Source organism: Rattus norvegicus, chromosome 4 (assembly GCF_021556685.1).
Source record: "Rattus norvegicus strain SHRSP/BbbUtx chromosome 4, alternate assembly SHRSP_T2T, whole genome shotgun sequence".
In the NCBI taxonomy this organism is placed as follows: Eukaryota; Metazoa; Chordata; class Mammalia; order Rodentia; family Muridae; genus Rattus; species Rattus norvegicus.
The window spans coordinates 151,577,024-151,596,444 of record NC_141537.1 but is presented as its reverse complement, the minus strand read 5'-3'; the positions used below and the strand labels follow the sequence as shown (position 1 = coordinate 151,596,444).

At 44.4% G+C, this 19,421-nt stretch overlaps 1 protein-coding gene and 1 non-coding gene across 3 annotated transcripts in view; both read left to right on the top strand.

Moving 5' to 3' along the window:
* Positions 1 to 235: 235 nt before the first annotated feature.
* The window catches only part of Alox5 (arachidonate 5-lipoxygenase), a 47,164-nt gene continuing 27,978 nt past the window's right edge, over positions 236 to 19,421 (top strand). Inside the window, 3 exon segments of one of the 2 annotated variants that reach the window (NM_012822.2) lie at positions 236 to 475; positions 8,311 to 8,509; positions 13,340 to 13,421. In NM_012822.2, coding sequence (NP_036954.2) covers positions 326 to 475; positions 8,311 to 8,509; positions 13,340 to 13,421 — 431 coding nt within the window. In that variant the 5' untranslated portion in view covers positions 236 to 325. 2 annotated transcript variants of the gene reach the window in all.
* Trnap-ggg3 (transfer RNA proline (anticodon GGG) 3) lies at positions 18,257 to 18,337 on the top strand. Its single transcript has one exon. It is a non-coding gene; the product is annotated as a tRNA-Pro (tRNA).

The window sequence follows — 19,421 nt, the reverse complement described above, 5'->3', positions numbered from 1 at the left end:
TAGAGATGGAGCACAGGAACAAGGGCCCTGCCTATCAGAGATGAGATTACTGTCCCACCAGCGCCACAGGAGAGAAGGATGAGTTGGAAGGTGGGGTACCCCACCACCACCACAACCCCTGCGTCCCGGACTGGCCAGGGGTGGAGCCAGAGCCAGAAGGCCGGGCCGGTCTCTGGGCGGGGCCAGACCCAAAACTTAGGCTGGCCGGCTGCTGGCCACTGTGGCAGGGAGCTGCCTTGAGTGACAGAGTCAAGAATCTGGTGGGCTGCCACCTGAACTTCCCGGGCTCCTGCGCCCACGCCAGCAGCGCTCACTTCCCAGAGCCATGCCTTCCTACACTGTCACCGTAGCCACCGGTAGCCAGTGGTTCGCGGGCACCGACGACTACATTTACCTCAGCCTCATTGGCTCTGCAGGCTGCAGTGAGAAGCATCTTCTTGACAAAGCTTTCTACAATGACTTCGAGCGCGGCGCGGTGAGAAGGCGCGCTTGGGACCCAGGGCTGACTGCAAAGAGCGGGTGGTGGGGAAGGGCAGGCAGGGGCGCGGGGGCGGGGCGGGTTGGGGGGGACTGTCTTGTTCCATCGCGCCCGAAAGGCTATGTGAGCGCACCTGGGAACCTGATGCAGAGTCGCCAGAATCGCCAGAGTCGGTGCATGTCAGGGCAAGTGATAGTTGAGTAGTGAGGCACGCTAGGCTTCCTGATGGCCCGGATCCATTAAGGGGCAAAGGACTCCCAATTTGGGGTCTGCTTGCGTCTGGCTTCTTAAGTGAGAGAAGGAACAAACTTTCACCAATGGGACCCAGAATATGTGAGAGGACCCTTCACTCGGGAGTTCTGAGGTCCCAGTGCTCCAGAGTTCGGTTCTACTGCAAAGCGTAGAAGGCCCTGTTCCACAGCTATCCATTTGTGTAGACAGTGGTCCAGGGTAAGTCAGAGATCCAGGGTGGGGAGTCAAGTTGGGCTTAATCACTCTTCTGTCCCTACTGTGAACCTCCGTTTACCAAGCTGAAAATAGGGTTAGGTCCAATCTTACCCATGAGTCATGGGGGAGTCCAGTCCCATTTGGTGGCTAGGAATGAATCTAGGAGTTGCCCCCACACCTAGGAATGAGTATCCTACATTTCCTGCACCCAGCCAGGTGGAGGAATTTCAAGGAGGAAAGGTCTGGCAGAGAAGCCCTTGGAAAGACTGTCAGCAGGGTGAATGCAAGGAGACACTTCTCTCTGAGTATTAACTTCTGAAGGAAAAAAGGAAGAAAGATTTCCTTTCTTTCCTCCTAATGCAGACTCTGGAGTCTGGCAGTCAGAGATTTTTGCATCGACAGCCCCACCCAGGCACTGTGGATGTTACTACTGGTGTGTAAATTCTAGCCCCATGGCTTTCTCTGACTACAAACAGGTCATGGTTTACAGTGACCCACTAAGTGCCTAGGACATCAAACTTGATCAGTAAGTGAGTCTGTAATAGACTGTAGACTGCCGACACTGAGGGGTGGGGAGGGGGTACTCTTCCTTCTACTACTTCCAGATCCTAAACTACGTTTAGGTTTTAAACCTATCTTTTTTTATTTCAAGATTTATTTATTTTATATGTATATCAGTAAGTTGCTGTCTTCAGACACACCAGAAGAGGGCATCGGATCCCATTACAGATGGCTGTGAGCCACCATGTGGTTGCTGGAAATTGAACTCAGGACCTCTGGAAGAGCAGCCAGCAATCTTAACTGCTGAGCCATCTCTCCAGCCCTTAAAAATACCGATCTTAGATTTTACCAGGTTTGCTATTGAGTCAACCCACATGAAATTGCTTATACTTAACCATTTGTGGTAAGCACAATGACAATGTCATATGCTTCCTGGGGAAAGTTCACTTCAGATCTGTTCAGCCTAAACGAAGGAAATGATAGTTAAGCCTTTTTCTGGGTCCCAAACTCTAAGCAGGATGCTTGCTTGATTCCTATGCTGGGACCTGGTACTTAGCCGTGATTAATAAACTTCTAGCCAGACTTGAATGCCTTCAGGCAAAGTTGAATGTTGAGCTCCTGCTTGGCTTTACCAGTGAGAGAGCTGGCCCAGAAAGACTAAGTGTGGCATCCATTTGGGAGGCTGACACCTTTGCAGCCTCCGAAGCCCTTGTGTTTGTTTTCATTTATTTTGGGGTGCCCCAGTATACGGGGGGAAGGAGAGAAGGCAGACTGCTTCCTCTTTACAAATGGACTGCAGGGGTCTTCTCCACATACGTAGCTATCAGTGGGCTGGGGCTGTGTGCAGCACAGGACAGCTCCTGTGTCCTTTCCCCCAGGAGGAGAATGGCGAGCAGCGTGGCCATCATAAGAGACTGGACAGGAGGTAAGAGGGCTGCGCTGTTCATCATTTGCCTTTCTATCCCGTCTGCCAATCTGAAAAGCCATTCAGGTGACAGTAATTAAACACCTTAGCAAGAACCCCAGAGGCAAATTTCAGGAGAGATTTGCATACGTATCTCCACTGTGGGAAGGGAACCGCAGCGCTGGTGGAACTGCTGTCCTATGGCTGGACGCAAAAACAGCCTTTAAAAAAAAAAAGAGAAAAAGAAAGCCTTTGAGAAAGTTCCTGTTGATGCAAAGTTACTACATACTTGGTCTTGCACAGTCCAGAGCTACTTCCTCATTCTGTGGCCAGTGTATCTTTAAAGTCCAGATGTCCCTTTTGGGTAAAGGTAGACAAGAAACCTTAAGGGAACCGGTAGCCAAGAAGATAAGGCTATCCCACTGTTCTTAGAAAAGTGCCACAGTGTTTCCGTGAATAACAGCCGCTGTGAAGGCTAGACAGTCACTCCCAGCACCTCTTTCTAATGTACAACTGAGTAATGGTCAGTGCTAACCTGCTTTAATAAATTCCACTATTGCCCATCTCCCATTATTCCCACAAGAGTTCTGCATAGGGATTCAGGTTAGGAACTTTGCAGATGGAATTCTCCTGAGCATCAGGCATTCAGTGGTCCCTGTTGTTTGCTGAGGAGAGCCCAGACGGGACCTGGAACGACCTTGTTTCATAAGCCAGTCCTCCATGGGACCGTCCTAACACATCTTGAAAATTTGAGGGCATCTTACTTGGCTAATTGGTCTGTCCAACACCACTTTGTAAAGCTGAGGGTAGGGTGTGCTGCTGAGTTCATGGTTCTTGAACATATTCAGTACATGTAAATTCATCTTACAGATAATATGTCGCTTAAATATATCTAACACATATTCTTATATTTATGGAGAGTAGATTCTGTAGTGCCTCTTCATGAGGAAGAGAATATTTTTTTGGTTTTTTTTTGTTGTTGTTGTTGTTTTGTTTTTGTTTTATTAACTTGAGTATTTCTTATTTACATTTCGAATGTTATTCTCTTTCCTGGTTTCCAGGGAAACATCCCCCTAACCCCTCCCCCTCCCCCTCTATATGGGTGTTCCCCTCCCCATCCTCCCCCCATTACCACCCTCCCCCCAACAATTACATTCACTCGGGGTTCAGTCTTGGCAGGACCAAGGGCTTATGAGGAAGAGACTATTGATGGAGAACAAATATTTTTTCATTAACCTTCATATACTAGTTCTCTCTCAATGTCCATCTCCCCTACATCTGCCCTTCACCCTCTTCTTTGCCTTCCTTTATCCTCCCAATGGTCAATTTCTGTCCCCTGCTCACCCTCCAACTCTCCTTCCTTCACTACTCTAATGTCCTTTACCTCTGTCCTTCAGCTTCCCCTAACTGCAACTTCTGTCCCCTCTCAGCCCCGACAGTGCAACCTCGTTTTCCCGCTCTGTCCCCACATCCTCTTGACTACTGCTCCCAATGCTCTCATTCTCTGCGACTTTTGGTCTTCCTATCGCTGCCCTTTGGTCTCATTCCCCCTGCCCTTGTCTCTCCTTTGCCCTCCCCCCCTCCCCCGACACTCTGCAGCCTCCTCCTCCTCCACCAGTTTCTCATACCCCATCCAAGATGGACAGCCCAGGTAGCCATGCCCTCGCTGCAGGAGAGATCCATTTTCTCTCCCACACATCCACAGAAGGGTGACAGAACTAAAGGTGAGCTAAAGAGAAATGCAGAGATGGAGGCCCAAGCCATGGACCTCTGTTTATAGAACAGCGATAGAAAGCTCAGAGGCTGATCGCAACACTGCTGAGATATTCATGTACCACATAATGATACTTATGTCAAAGCAGGCCACATATATGATGGTGTCATATATGCTGTAAGGTTATAACAGCTGAAATTTCATTTTGCCTGTTAAATTCAGTATGTTTACGTACATACTTATTATTATATATTACCTAATGTATTCAATACAGCGATATTCAGTACATATATATTTCTTAGGAATAATAGGTTATACCATGTAGGCTGGGTGTATAGTATGATATATCTATGCTTTATATGTAATGTATATGTATATGTATATATTACATATAAAATGACAGAATTACCTTACACTTCATTTTCCAGAATGTAGCCCTGTCACTGATGTGTGACTGTATATGGAAACTTTAAAACCTAATATACAACAAAGTTTTTTTTTAAAAAAAAAAAGGTGAAATCAGTCTTCTGGCCCCTCCTGACTTGGGCTAGTGAACTACGTGCTTCTGTGTCTCTCCCCAGCTTTCTGACCAATGCAGTGGCATCCCTGTCTTGGGAGCTGTGTTCCAGATGTGTCCTCTGTGTGAATTCCCTGATTTGAGAACATTGTTCTGCCAGCTCCCTATATCTGAAATCTCCTGCCCACTCCTCCCTGCTCTGAGGTGGTGAACCTCTCACTAACACATCCTGCTCGCCAGCTGAGTCTCAGACACACCTGTGAAATGGAGCGACCATCTTAACATTCACGTGCTCAGCATCCACTGAGCACCTGGACCACGCACCGTGTATAGCGCTCACCATAAGGAACTCAGTAGGTCAAGGACTTAGACAACAAATAAAATGTCATCCCAGCACACTCAACCATAAAACAAGATGGAAAATGTCAGCATATATGGTGACTCCACATGCCCTCCTAAAGCCTTCTTGGGTGAGGCAACACGTCACCCTGTAGTTTCCTGGAGGGAAGCCTCTCTCTGCTCTCTGTGATCTTGTTCTAGCTACACTCTGGAACTCAAGACCCACAAACAACATACTTTATCTCTAAGACTTCCTGGGTTCTAACTGAACCCCTCAACTCCTGTTTATCGCCTGTCACATTCAGGCCTGAGGCCAGGGTAGCAAGGTCTCTGGCCTAACCAAAGATAAGCCAGACTACAGGCCTGACCTCCATCTTCTATGAAAGATCCTATCGAAGCGCAGATTAAGTCCCTCTAAGATTGCATAGTGGTCTCATCCCAGTGCAGCTCTGAGGCCCTTAGCCAGACCTGTAAGGTCTCATTTTCTGCGACTATACTATAGGTGTGCTAAAGGGTCAGTCTCCCCACCCCCAGAAAAGCTACTCAGTTTCTTTCTTTCTGTCTGTCTTTCTTTTGGTTGCTATTTGCTTGTTTTGTTGATTGGTTGGTTTGGCTTGTTTTGTTTTGTTTTGTTTTGTTTTGGTTTGGTTTGGTTTGGTTTGGTTTGGTTTGGATTTTTTGAGACAGGGTTTCTCTGTGTGGTCGTGGCTGTCATAGAACTGCAGCTCTGTAGACAAGGCTACCCTCACACTCACAGAGATTTATCTGTCTCTGCCTCCCAAGTGCTGGGATTCAAAGCCTGCACCACCACCACCCAGCTACGCAGTAACTTTCTTACAGGTCGCCACTTGTAGCTGCATAGATGGCCTCAAAGTGCATGGCTTTCTCCTCAGATCTTTCTTATTACTTTAGAGTGAGTGCCCTCTCTTCATTCACCCTAACCTTCCTGATGTCATCCCTTCCAACCCTCAAGAACATTCTCTCTAGTCTCTCAATGCCACAGGAAAACCACTTCCCCTGAAGCAGCTGCTCTGGGGTTGGGTCCAGGCATTCTTGGTGGCTGCCCTTTGGTCCTGACCACAAGCTGACTTCCCTCTCCTTTGCATGCATGATAAATTCCTCCCACTGTCCCTTGTCCTTATAAGAGTTCCCCATCCACCAAGTCTAGGGCTTAAACACATAGGGTGTTCCTCTCACTCCACAGGCATAGGGAACTATGAATAAATTGCAGTGCAAAGGTTTGGCTCAGGCTGATTATAGACACTGCAGGGTTCCTTGCCTTATGAGCTCCCATGGAGTCTGAGAACGTACACCAGCTAGTTCTAACATATACACCCAGTGGACTGTGCCCTTGGAGAGAGTAGCTATTCACATATCCCACCATTCTGATTTCTCAATGGTGCTGCGAGCAGGTTGCTATCTCTTCTTGAAAGCTGAAGAAACACAAGCTAGGGAGGTTCTCAGGCAGTCAAGTGCTCATTTTGCAAGCACAAGGACCCGAGTTTGATTCTTAGATCCCATATTTTTAAAAAGCCAGTCATCCTGAGGCTACTGTGTAATCCTAGCTCTGAGGAAAAGGAGACAGGTTTTCTGGCCAGTGAGCCTAGCCTACTTAGTTCTAGGCCAGTAAGAGACACTGACTTGGTGTAGGAGTGGCAATGCCTGAGGAATGACATCCAGTTGTGCGCTCTCTCTCTCTCTCTCTCTCTCTCTCTCTCTCTCTCTCTCTCTCACACACACACACACACACACACACACACACACACACACACACACACACCAAAAAAATAGGATAAGGAGGTCTAAGAGGAGGAAGAGAAGAACAGGGAGGAGAAGTGGAGGATGGGCAGGAGGAGGAAGGGAGGGAAGGGAGGCAAAGAATGGGAAGGATGAGGAGGGGGAGGGGGAAGAAGCAGAGGAAGAAGAAAAGGAGATGAAGACAGGGAGGGCAAAAAGGGAAAGGGTAGGAAGAGGGGGAGTATGAAGAGGAAGATGTGGGGAGGAGGTTGAAGAAGGGAAGGAAGAAGAGGAGAAGGAAATAAAGCAATTTGATGAAGCCATATGACTGGCAAGTTTGCACCTACAATGTGAACTCAGAGTGCCAAACCCCAGGTCATCTATCCCTCTGGCCAATTCCCCTTCGTTGACCCCAACTCTTCTGGGCTCATGTGTGTGCAGACTCGTACATGCATCCTCATATGTACATGTGTGGGACTGAGCAATATTCCATCACATTCACATGCACTATATTCTCTGTACTCATTCATATGAGTACTCACTCATATATCTTTAGTCAAGATTCTTTTTTTTCCCTCCATCTTTATTAAATTGGGTATTTCTTATTTACATTTCAATTGTTATTCCCTTTCCTGGTTTCCAGGCCAACATCGCCCTAACCCCTTCCCCTCCCCTTCGATATGGGTGTTCCCCTCCCTGTCCCTCCCCCCATTACCACTCTCCCCCCAACAATCCTGTTCACTGGGGGTTCAGTCTTGACAGGACCAAGGGCTTCCCCTTCCACTGGTGCTACTCCTTGCTAGGCTACTCATTGTTTAGCCAAGATTCTTAAGGAATCTCTTTGGTAATTTAGGTAGCCTCACCCCCTGCAAGAACCTGGACCCTGACTTTACACAGATGGGCTCTAGCGACACAGTAATATCTTCAGCCACAAAACTGATTACGTAGAAATAGAGACAAGAATCACAGTCAGTAATGTCCAGGAAGGAGTTGGAGGTGGGGTTGAGAATAGGCACCAAAATAAAGTTAGGTAGGAGACATGTTTTAGTTTTTCATGGCACAGTACAGTGGCAATAACTCATAATTTTTGTATATCTCTAAGTAGTCTGAAGAGAAAAAATTAATGTTTCTAAGATGAGTATTTGAGGTAACAGAAATATCAATTACCCTGGTTTGCCAATATTTCCTCTATACTTGTACTGAGAAGTCATACTATACTCCACAAACTTATGATTAGCATCAGCCATAAAAATTAATTATATAAAAAGCAACACTCCCTCATCCCATTTCAGATAAGGCAAGCTTGAGAATTAAACTAGCATAAGTCAAAAATAATAGGAGAAAAGGGGACCAATGTGCCTAATGAGGTAATGTATGTCATGTTACTTAAGACCAAATGAGGACTCCCAAAGGCAGTGGGAGTCCACTGCTTACACACTGAATTGTATGGAAAACATCAGAGGAGTGACTGGATGCTTGAGTTGGCCAACCAGGTCTAATTGTACAGGTTTCTTCAAGAAGGCAAACGTTAGAATGACCTTGAACTGCCGCTTTATATCACTGAACTCAAATATTTGCTGTGCTAGAGCAGCACATTTAGGAAGAAATGCTCTCAGCAGAGTCAGAATTCTGGCCTGGGAGACAGCAGTTGATTGTCCTGTTCTCCTGCCCAGGTGGACTCCTATGACGTCACTGTGGATGAAGAACTGGGTGAGATCTACCTAGTCAAAATCGAGAAGCGCAAATACTGGCTCCATGATGACTGGTACTTGAAATACATCACACTGAAGACACCCCACGGGGACTACATAGAGTTCCCTTGTTATCGTTGGATCACAGGCGAGGGCGAGATTGTCCTGAGGGATGGATGTGGTAAGCTGCTTGGACCCCCTGCCACTCACAGGCTTCCTGGAAACCAGAAAGTCTCCCCTTCTCAGAGAGCTGTATTTCTGGGCATTAGGGTCCATCTTGGATGGAGCACATCTCTGTGTCCTGTTCCCTTATAGGAGATAGGTCTTCCACAGTTCTAACCAGCTCTAAAGCTGAGATAATAGCCTAATGAGGACTCACACCAACTGTGGCTTCCCTCTGCACACTCTCTTGGAAAAGTCTGGAAAGAGACATTCTCCTCTCACCATCAGTTAATGAAGGCCTCTTAACAGGCACCTGTGACAAGAGCCCTGCAAATGGGGAGTGCTGCAGGTTAGCACATGGCCTCCGAAGCCAAATTCTCTGACTGTCCTAAGATGGGGGGAAGTGTTCAAGGTCAGAGGACCCCTCTTGAAGACCTGAACACTAAAGGATCAGACTAAGATTGCCAATGGAATGCTAGCTCCAAGGGCCAGAGGCAAGCTGGAGTTCACTGTTCCCCAGTTTATTTGTTTGCCTTGAAACAAAGCCCAGTTTCACTGCATGCCTCAGGCTGGCCTTGAACTTTCAGTTCTGCTGTTTTAGCCTCCCAAATCCTGGGTATGCAGGGCTCAATTTGTTATTTCCATAAGATCACATTCTTTTTCAGCCCCCAGCCCCACCCAACTGATACAGAGGGTCAGAGAAGGAAGATGATGTCAAAGGTCAGCTAAGGCTGCTTGCACTCTCCACTCACCCCCCTGAGTGACACCCTTTGCACACTAGCTGCTTATATGCATGGGTCAAACTAAGCCTTGGCAAACTTCTATCTTTTAGTCCTGGCCCTGGAGTTTGCTTTCAGTCTCATGAGGAAGGATGAGCCTCTATCTGCCGACAGCCACTGCCGTGAGGATGGCTGCTGCTGCTTATGGCAGCAGTGAGCACTTCTCTGATAAGGATCCTCTGCCATGATTCATCTTCACAGTGAGGAGATGTAGACAAGATGAGATTGATAATTAAACCACCACCATTTTGATAGAAAACTGAGGAGAAGGAGGAAGAAGAAAAAGAAGAGGGGGAATAGGAGGAAGAAAGGAGGAGGAGGAGGAGAGTTGGAAAAGGAGGGTTGGAGGGGGAGGAGGAAGAGGAGGAGGAGGGTTGGAGGAGGAGAAAGAAGAAGGAGGAGGAGGAGGAGGGTTGGAGGAGGAGAAAGAAGAAGGAGGAGGAGGAGGAGGAGGAGGAGGAGGAGGAGAAGAAGAAGAAGAAGAAGAAGAAGAAGAAGAAGAAGAAGAAGAAGAAGAAGAAGAAGAAGAAGAAGAAGAAGAAGAAGAAGAAGAAAAGTTATTATTGTCTTTTCCCTCTATAGTCCTTTGGCCATCAGATCTCATCCCATTGTCCTTGATGTGGAACTTGACTTAAACCAAATTCTGGGAATTTTTCTGACCTGAATACTTGCATTTAGAAGGAGTTTTACAACCTCCTCCCCCAAGCTCTTTGGGAACCCCTTCCCACTCACCCACCTACACGCACGTTGTTCAAGTCATCCTGTGGCTAGAACAATGAAGGCTATGGACAGGGTGCTTCTCTTAACCCAGTGTTTAGAATCTTTCTTCTGTCTGCCCCACCCAAGATCTCAGTGGGTAAGTCTTTCCTGCCTACAGATTCTGTAACTTTGCATAGCAGTATGCACGATAATGCAGGCAGAGTAGGATGATTTGAGGAGGCATCAAGAGAGGAACTTTAGGAAGGCACTGAAGTATCCAAATGTGCCACCTCTGTGTATAGGGATGACAACTTGGCTAATCCTGATAAGCTGGGAGAGGGAAAGAGTTTAAGAACAATGTAGAAAGGCAACATTTTAAAGATAGTCTCCATCTTATGAGTCTGTGCAGAGCTGTGACCTCGGTAGAGAAGTGGACATCCCTGGAGAGAGGAAGAGCAGAGTGGAGAAGAAACCACAGCCCCACCCTCAGCCTACACACTCTCCCAGGACCTCCCCTCAGGCCTGTCTCCAGAGCTGAGTCTGATGGGAAGCCCATTGATGCAATCCATTCTTATCAGCTTTATCAACAAGATATAATGGAAGGGGGTCTTCAGGGACACAAATAATCTGGCTGACAAGTTCCATTAACCTCTGTTGGTAACCAACCATCTTAACTTTAAGCAGTCATTTAATTTGGCTAATGATCACGTAGGTCTAGAATCATGGAAGGAAAGGATCTGCCAAATACTTCATCCATGTCCTCTGTGCCATTAACCCATTGGGCTGCAGGCTTCACCTTGAAGAGGTTCTCCCCCATGGCTCAGCCTCCATGGCCTCCATCTCTGCATAGTGCTCCATTTTTAAGGAGTCTCACAACATGATGACTCAGGGTGGCTTCATTTCTTACATGGTAGCTCACTTCTAGGAGGAAGTATTCCAAGAAACAGAGAATAGAACCTGCCAGGCTCCAGGCCCATGCCTGGAACCAGTATAGTGTAACTCTACCACCTGTGAAGGACACCAAAATATCTGAATTTAAAGAATGCCAAAGGAGTGGTGACCATGATTAACCTACATGGCACAACAACAAATGCCTTGAACAATTGGACAAGAAGAAGACGCACCCCACAAGTGACCCCATTTCCCACCACATCTGGGGGCCTACCCAGCTTCAGGGGAACCAGCTGAGGTGGAACACAAAGTTGGATGAAGACCAAAAGACTGATGATCTTAGCCTTGAAACCCTGTCTCTTGAAAGCCAGTATAGTTGGTGCTATCAATAACAAGATCAAAGCAGGATTTCATAGTCACTATAAGTTCAAAGCACCAGTTTTTACATGGCCTGGTCTTATCGTAATGCACATCTGTGGCTTCATCCTTGGACCTGAATGTTTTTCCTTGAACACAAATTTGTTTCAAGCCATTTCTCTTTTTAGTGTAATTATAGAAGCTCATTGTATTTCTTATTATGCAGCCTTTACTTGCTATTATGAGGAGTAGGTACATTCTATTCTTGATTCTAACTTTATTAGATGTTTTCCTGCAAAACAACTAAAACCATCTCTTAGAACTTTCCTCTGAAAATTATTTGAATCAAATCACGAGTTCTATATAAAATGTAAAATCATCACTTCATTTAAACAGCATTAATTCATGAAAGTTTATCTTCATGTTGATCGGCAGGGAATTTGCCTAATAGGATGCACCGATGCTCAGAGGTTAGACATGTATAGTCATTCCATAGGCTTAGCCCCTCCTAGATGGCTTCTGACACACCACACAATGGCCTACATCTAGCATTTTACCCCTTCACTTAGGTTATCATAAAAGTGATACTATCACTGTGGTCCCAGGATCTATAGCATATGTATGTGGAAATGGTTCATTCAGGGCTCATGCCAGCCCCTGGGGATGTGTTCTGCCACACTCAGTTCAGAAGTAGCTGGATTTGTGATCCTACAGCCTGGGAAGTCCTACCCATTGTTAGTCGGAGTCTCATAACTGGGGAGACTGAGCCATTCTCTTGGGTCAACTTGTTTTGTTGAATTCCATGGAAATCTATTCATACCAAATGCAGGTAAATAAATGAAGCTTCTTAGAGTCAAGGTGCCCAAGGAATATCTGGTTATCTAAGGCACTTAGCAAAGAAAATGTCAAATGTTCCCAATAGTGCCTAGCATAGTCAGTGACAATAGGCATTGCCACAGTTTAGACTCATCTCGACCTCAGAGCTATTGATCCTGCTCTATTGTCTTGATCTTCCCCTTTGGGACCACTTCTATACTTGAGGCTGGACATACAGTGATCTAGAGAGCTCTGGAGTTTTCTGAGAACTGAGGGAAATGGGTCTGCTATAACGGAAAAGAGAACTGAGAGTTGGTGTCTGAGAACCATTCATGGCACCTTGAAACAATCACCCTGTGTTTGCTGGATTTACCTCAGATTAGAGTATAGCTGATTACAATTTTATCTATGTTGAATGCTCTGAGAAAGAACCTTCAGTAACTTGCCAAAGCTCCAGAAATGAGAGATGACATGACAGGCCACGTGACAAAATGCTGTGACTCTCAGACTTACAGGTAGACAGAAAAACCGTGAGGTTATGGGTTACCCCCATAATAGGTAACCAACAATAACCATTATTCTCAAATATTAGACACATGAGAGGACCAACCCTTTGTAGAATGCTTTACAATGTTCTCACACTAACATCCCCCATAAGATCCTGAGAAGTAGGTATTATAATCTACATTTTTATATGAGGCAGTCAAGGCAGCTTGCTCTGTGTCACGTGACTTTTAACCACAGAGTCTAAGTCCATGCCTGCTATATCTTTCCTACATCCTAGGTGTAATCTAAGTGAGCACATTTGTTTTAGAGTAGAGCCTGTCTTCTGTGTAGATAGCACAAGGGACTGGACAGTGTCCTGCATATTGGGACTTAGGGCATGCCATTTCTCTGTGAAGCAACCAAATGGACTTAAAAGCATAAGAGCCATGAGTTCTGCTGTTTTCTCTGGTGGCATGAAAGTCAGCCACTCTTTTATCCCAATATATCAAAATAACAGTTATTGGACCACTCTGAAGTGGCTTATTACTATCCACTGAAGTCTGGCACGGGGAGGGGAGGGGTAAATGCCTATAATCCCAGCCCTTGGAAAGCAAAAGTAAGAGGGTCAGGAATTTACAGTCAGCCTTGGGTAAATAGAAAGTTCCAGGTCAGTCGAGCTACAAACAAAGGGTCCCAGGATTCCTGCATAAGCAGCATACTGAAGGCTAATGGAAGATGTCTGGGAAAACCTGACCACTGGACAATGTTTGGATGTTGTTGCTCTTCCTCAAGCTGCTCTCATACTTGTCCTTCCTTCACAGCAAAATTGGCCCGAGATGACCAAATCCACATCCTCAAGCAGCACAGGCGGAAAGAACTGGAAACACGTCAGAAACAGTATCGGTGAGTTATGGCATGGACAAATGGCTGCCCTCCTGTACCTGGTCCATGGTAGGAGACAAGCCTGACCAGAGCGTAGGCACCATCATCTTACCTCCACCTTCAAGCAGTCAGAGTGAAGGCAGTTAAGGAAAAAGTTTGAGAAGAACCACATGATGCTTGGGGAGAATGTGTCCAAGAGAGTGGGTCTCCTTTCCCATTATTATATGGACTGCCTTAGCTACTTATGTCTTCATGTAATATTTAACTATAAAAGTGATACATAATCTACAACAGCATTGATAAGTCATTACATGTGATCAAGAAAAAAGGGTCCAAATTATTCAAATTAAACATGGGGGAAAAATCAATACTTCGTAGGAATTTGAGTGAATAAAAAGATGTGTACAGCTGCATGCCAATGTAGGAGGAAATGGACAAATCCTAGAAAGGCACAACCCATCACTTACTCAAAAATTAAATGAACCAGGGCCAGGGATTTGACTGAGCAAGTAAAGACAGAAGTCATGCAAGCCTGGCCACCCAAGTTTGACCCCTGGAACACACAAAATCTGGATGTAGTTGTGTACATCTTTAATCCCAGCACTACTGTAGAAAGATGGTCATGGAGACAAGAGAATCAACCAGCTCTCAGACCAGCCAGCCTGGAATATAGAGAGGGCCCAGCACTAGAAACAACCTCAAAAGGTGAAAGGTCATAACCAACTCCCCAAAGTTGACCTCTGAGCTCTACACACAGTGTCATGCATACATGCCTGAACAAACAGATACACACAGACACCCACATACATACCACAAACATACATACAATATCTTTAAGGAAATAGAGGATCAGAATAAGCCAATCTCATGTAATATAATTGAATTAATAATTTTCAAATGTCCTATAAGTAAAAGCTCAGGTAGCTTCATAGGTAAATTCTAGCAAACATTAAGGAATAAATATCAATCTTTTCCCCCAAATGAATGAGAAGGCAATATTTTCCAACACATTGTATGATAGCAGTGTTGTGCAAAAACTGGGCAAAGGCATCATTAAAAATAAATAAATACGGGGGTTGGGGATTTAGCTCAGCGGTAGAGCACTTGCCTAGCAAGCGCAAGGCCCTGGGTTCGGTCCCCAGCTCCGAAAAAAAGAAAAAAAAAAGAAAAAAAAGAAATAAATACACGAATATCTCCCAAGAATACAACTGCAGAAATTTTCAACAAAATATTAGCAAGCCAAGTTCATATGGTATTAACAGAGAAGATTTTCCCTAGGGATACAGTGCTTTTGAACATTCAATACATTGTTATCATACATATAACTCATATATATAGTTTTATATATATATATGTATATCAAAAGTACCTATAATCATGTAAATGTATGTGTATATATTTAAATATAATACAATATAATATATACACAAAAATGAATTTGAGAAAACTCAACATCCTTTCATATTGAAACATTCAAAATATTGGAATCAAAGAGAATGTCCTCAATGCAATAAAGAACATCTATAGAAAACTCCCAAGATGGTAAGAAAGATCTGGAAAATGATAGGATGCCCACTCATGCTGCCTCTGTTTGGCGTTTCACTGAAGGGTCTATCTGGTCAGTTAGGAAAGAAGAAAACTGTGTGCACAGTCACCTTTCATGGATGACACAGTCTTTTATATAACTAATAAATTCACCAAAGTTCAATTATTTATGACTAATAAATAATTAAATAACTAATAAATTAGTAAGATTATGAGATACAAGCTGAATAAAAACTTCTATACATTGTAACAAAAGAAGAAAAATATCTACTTACAGTAAGTTCAAAACTCAATAGACTATTTAGTGAGATGTTTAGCGGACGCAGTGTAAGACTATCGACAAAACCCTAGAACAGAGTTGAAAACGATTCACTAAAGAAAACCTAGGTGAGTGGACGACATCTCAAGTTCACGCAGCTTTGCTAAAGTGGCAGTGCTTCCCCCAAGAATGATGGATGATGTAGAGCTTCAGTGCAGTCGCTGTTAAAATCCCAGCTAGCATTTTTGACACAAGATTGACAAGATGTTCCTCAAATACATATGGAAATTGAAGGCATACAAAATCACCAGGCCAATCTTGAAAATAAGAAAGCTAAGTTAAAGAATCTTTATTTCCCAACATCCAGATTTCTGCACAATCATAGTATTCAGGGAAATATAGCCATATTATGAGGATAATACACAGAGCAATGAAATAGAATTCCAAGTCCAGAAACATCCCTTAATACTTATGGTGAATTGGTTTTTGGTAGAATCGGCGAGACAAATCTATATGTAAAGAGTATCCTTTTAAATAAATGGCACTGACTGAGAAAACTGGACAGCCAAAGTACAAACAAATGACATTGGATGCTTACCTAACACCAAATGGATTAACTGAATGGTAGAATTAAAAACATACAATCCTATGAAAACACAAGAGTAAACATCCATGGCTTTGAGTTAGCAAAAGGACTCTGAGACAGGACGCCACATCATACATAGCAAGAGAAAGATCAGATGACTTGGTATCACCAACGTTTCAAAGGGCAGCGTGAAGAAAATGAAAGACTGTTGATCAAGTATTTGCCTGATGAGCATGGGGAGCTGAGTCCAACCCTCGGAATTCACATTTTTAAAAAGCTGTGGGGGCCGCAGAATAAAATGCCTGCCACACAAGTAGGAGGAGTTAAGTTTCCTTAGCATCCATGCAAAAGTCCAGAGACACATACAGTGCGTGTCTATAACCTACCACTTCTGGGGCAGAGACAGGTGTAATACCAGAGCTCACTGGTCAGCTAGTCCAGCTAAATCAGTGAATCCAGGTTCAGTGAAGCGATCCAGTCTGAAGAAATAAGGTGGAGAGTGACCCAATTCACTCAATATCAACCTCTTTCCTCTAAGTGCACACACACACACACACACACACAAACACACGCACACACACACACGCACGCACACACATACACAATCAGATATGGTAACATATATGTGTAATCCCAGTGCTGAGGATGACGAGACAGGTAGATCCTGGGGCTCTCTAACCAGCCACCCTAGCCTACTTGGTGAGCTCCTATCTAGGGAGAGAGCATATTTCAAAAACAAGGGATTCCTAAACCATGGCAGTAGTAAGTTGTCCTCTGGCCTCTGCATGAAAGGGCACATATGTGCATACAGACACACCTACACACAAAGAAGCCACAGAGGAGATAGAATATTTGCAAGATATTTGTGTGACTTAAGATTCATGTCCAAACTGTATAAAGAACTCTTAAAACTCAAGAGAGAAATAATACAATTTTCTTTTTTATGAAATTATTTATTTACTTTGCATCCCAATCACATCTTCCCCCTCCTTCCTCTCCTTCCAGTTCCACCCTCTCACTCCCTCCCTACTCCCCTTCTTCTCAGAAAATGGCAGGCCTCCCATAGATATCACCCAGTTTTGCTATATCAAGTTGCAGTAAGATTAAGCCCAACATCTTCTATTGAGGCTAATCAAGGCAGCCCACTTAGGGGAAAGGGATCTGAAGGCAGGCAATGTAGCCAAAGACAGTCCCTGCTCCTACCTTAGGAGTCCCACATGAAGACCTAGCTGCACAACTGTTACATATGTGCAGAGGGTCTATGTCAGTCCTGTACATGCTCTCAGGTTGGCAGTTCCATCTCGAGGAGTCCTTATGGGCCTAGGTTAGTTGATTCTGTAGGTTCTCTTGTAGTGTTCTTGACCCCTCAATCTTCTACAATCCTTCCTCCCATCTTCTGCAGGGTTCCCCAAGCTCCACTTAACATCTTGCTGTAGGTCTCTGTATCAGTTTCAATCAGTTGCTGGATGAAGCCTCTCTGATGACAGTGATGCTAGGATCCTGTCTAAAATTATATCAGAATATCATTAATAGTGTCAGGGCTGGGTTCCCTCTCATGTCATGGGTCTCAAGTACACCAATCATAGGTTGCTGTTCCTTCAAATTCTGCTCAATAATACAGTTTTAAAAGGAGTAAGAATTCAAAGTCCAAAGAAATGGACATTTCTCCAAGAAAAATATATAACTGGGTAAACATATCAAAAAGACAGGTGCTACATTAGTCGTATGGGAAATGTATATCAATACTACAGTGAGATGTTAATTCAAACCCACTTAGGCAGCAAGAATCAGAAAATCATTATTACAAATTTTGATGACATTGCAACATTCATATACCACTGTTGAGAATGTTAACATTCTCAACTACTGCTTTGGAAAGTGGCTTAGTAATTCCCCAAACTCTCAAATAGAGTAATTATGTTACCCAGCCACCCCAGTCTTGATTATGTACCTATTAAAAAGGAAGATGTATGTTCAGATGGCTACTGTTCACTGCCAACTAGACTGGAGAATGAGGCACATGTAGGTCACATGTGCCTGTGAGCTCCAGAGAGAATTAAGTGAGTGTGAAAGACCCGACCTGAGCATGAGTAGCTCCATCCTACAAGCCCAGAGTCCTAAATATAACAAAGGGAGAAAGGGGGAAAGCAAGGAGATCCCTGGCTCTCCCCTTTCTCCACTTCATGGACGACCATGACATGAACGGCTCTATACACCTTACCTTCCCCACCAAGATGTAAATGGCTCCATTATACCTCACCCACCCCACCAGAATGGATGAGATCTCTCAAACTGAACAAAACATAACTTTTTTCCCTGAAGTAAACATACACTAATATGTATGTCCTCACTAAGATTTCTACATGCATAATCACTGTCCTAATAACCCCACTAACACAAAGATGTATACAACATAAATGTCTACGGATGGATGTCATCTCTGGATGGATGGATAAAACGTCATATATCGGGGTTGGGGATTTAGCTCAGTGGTAGAGCGTTTGCCTGGGAAGCGCAAGGCCCTGGGTTCGGTCCCCAGCTCCGAAAAAAAAAAAAAAAGAACCAAAAAAAAAAGTGTAATTTGATGTGGATTCCAGGGGTCAGACTCTACCCATTAGGCTTGGTGGTAAGCACTTTTACCTGCTGGCCATCTTGTCAGCCCCACTATGTAGTTCTTTAAAAGCCTTTGAAGTTGGTTAGTGGGAGGAACATGTAAGAGTTTGAACCTTTGGGCTAGAGAAACCCCATGATGCTTCAACCAGAGCTTACCAGATCATCTTGGTAGAACTTCAGAAGGTTGAAGTGCCAAGAGAAGTACAAAGAGTAGAGACCTGATTCATGAGTCTTCAGTGAGGAAACAGGACTCCACTGGTGGACTGGGCTGTAGGCCATTTGTGTGGTACTATGGCATGGGATCTGGCTTCATTCTGCTCATGGCCTGAGAACTCGAATGAGGTTCAATTAATGAAAAATGGACCAATATGTTTGGCAGCAGAAATTTCAAGTCACAGTAGCATCTAGCTTGTTCTACAGCTACTGTCTGCTGCTCTTATCCAGGTGTCCAATGAGAAAGATTGCCCTGAGTCTCAGAAGAGGCCTTATAAGATTGGTATGAACCTGCAGAGAACAGGGGTGGGAGTGTATGGCTTTAAAGTGACATGTTTGAATATCAGATTGACAAGGATTTTGGGCTTGTGGTTGTTAGTCTTGTCAACTTGACTAGGTGTAGGATTACCTAGGAGACAAATCTCTGGGCATGTCTGTGAGGAAGATTTCAGATTGAGTTAATTGAGGTGGTAAGAACCCCATCCCTCTGTGTTTTCCCCACCAAGACGGAGTGCACCCTTCAACTGTAAACCACAGTAAGCCTTCTCTTAGGAAGTTGCTTTTGTCAAATACTTTGTCACAACAAAGGTAGAAATAATTAATACCTAAACTAGCATAGCAGCCACACATAGACTAGTATGTTTAAGGATTGCCCTGATCTGAACAGTCCTTATAAAATGAACAATACAATTGGTGACATTTGTGACTAGGCTGTTTCACTTACATGATAGTTTCTGGGCCCATGCATGTTGTAGTATTTCATTCACTATCTGTAGAAAGAAAACCTGTCCTCTGACCTCTATAC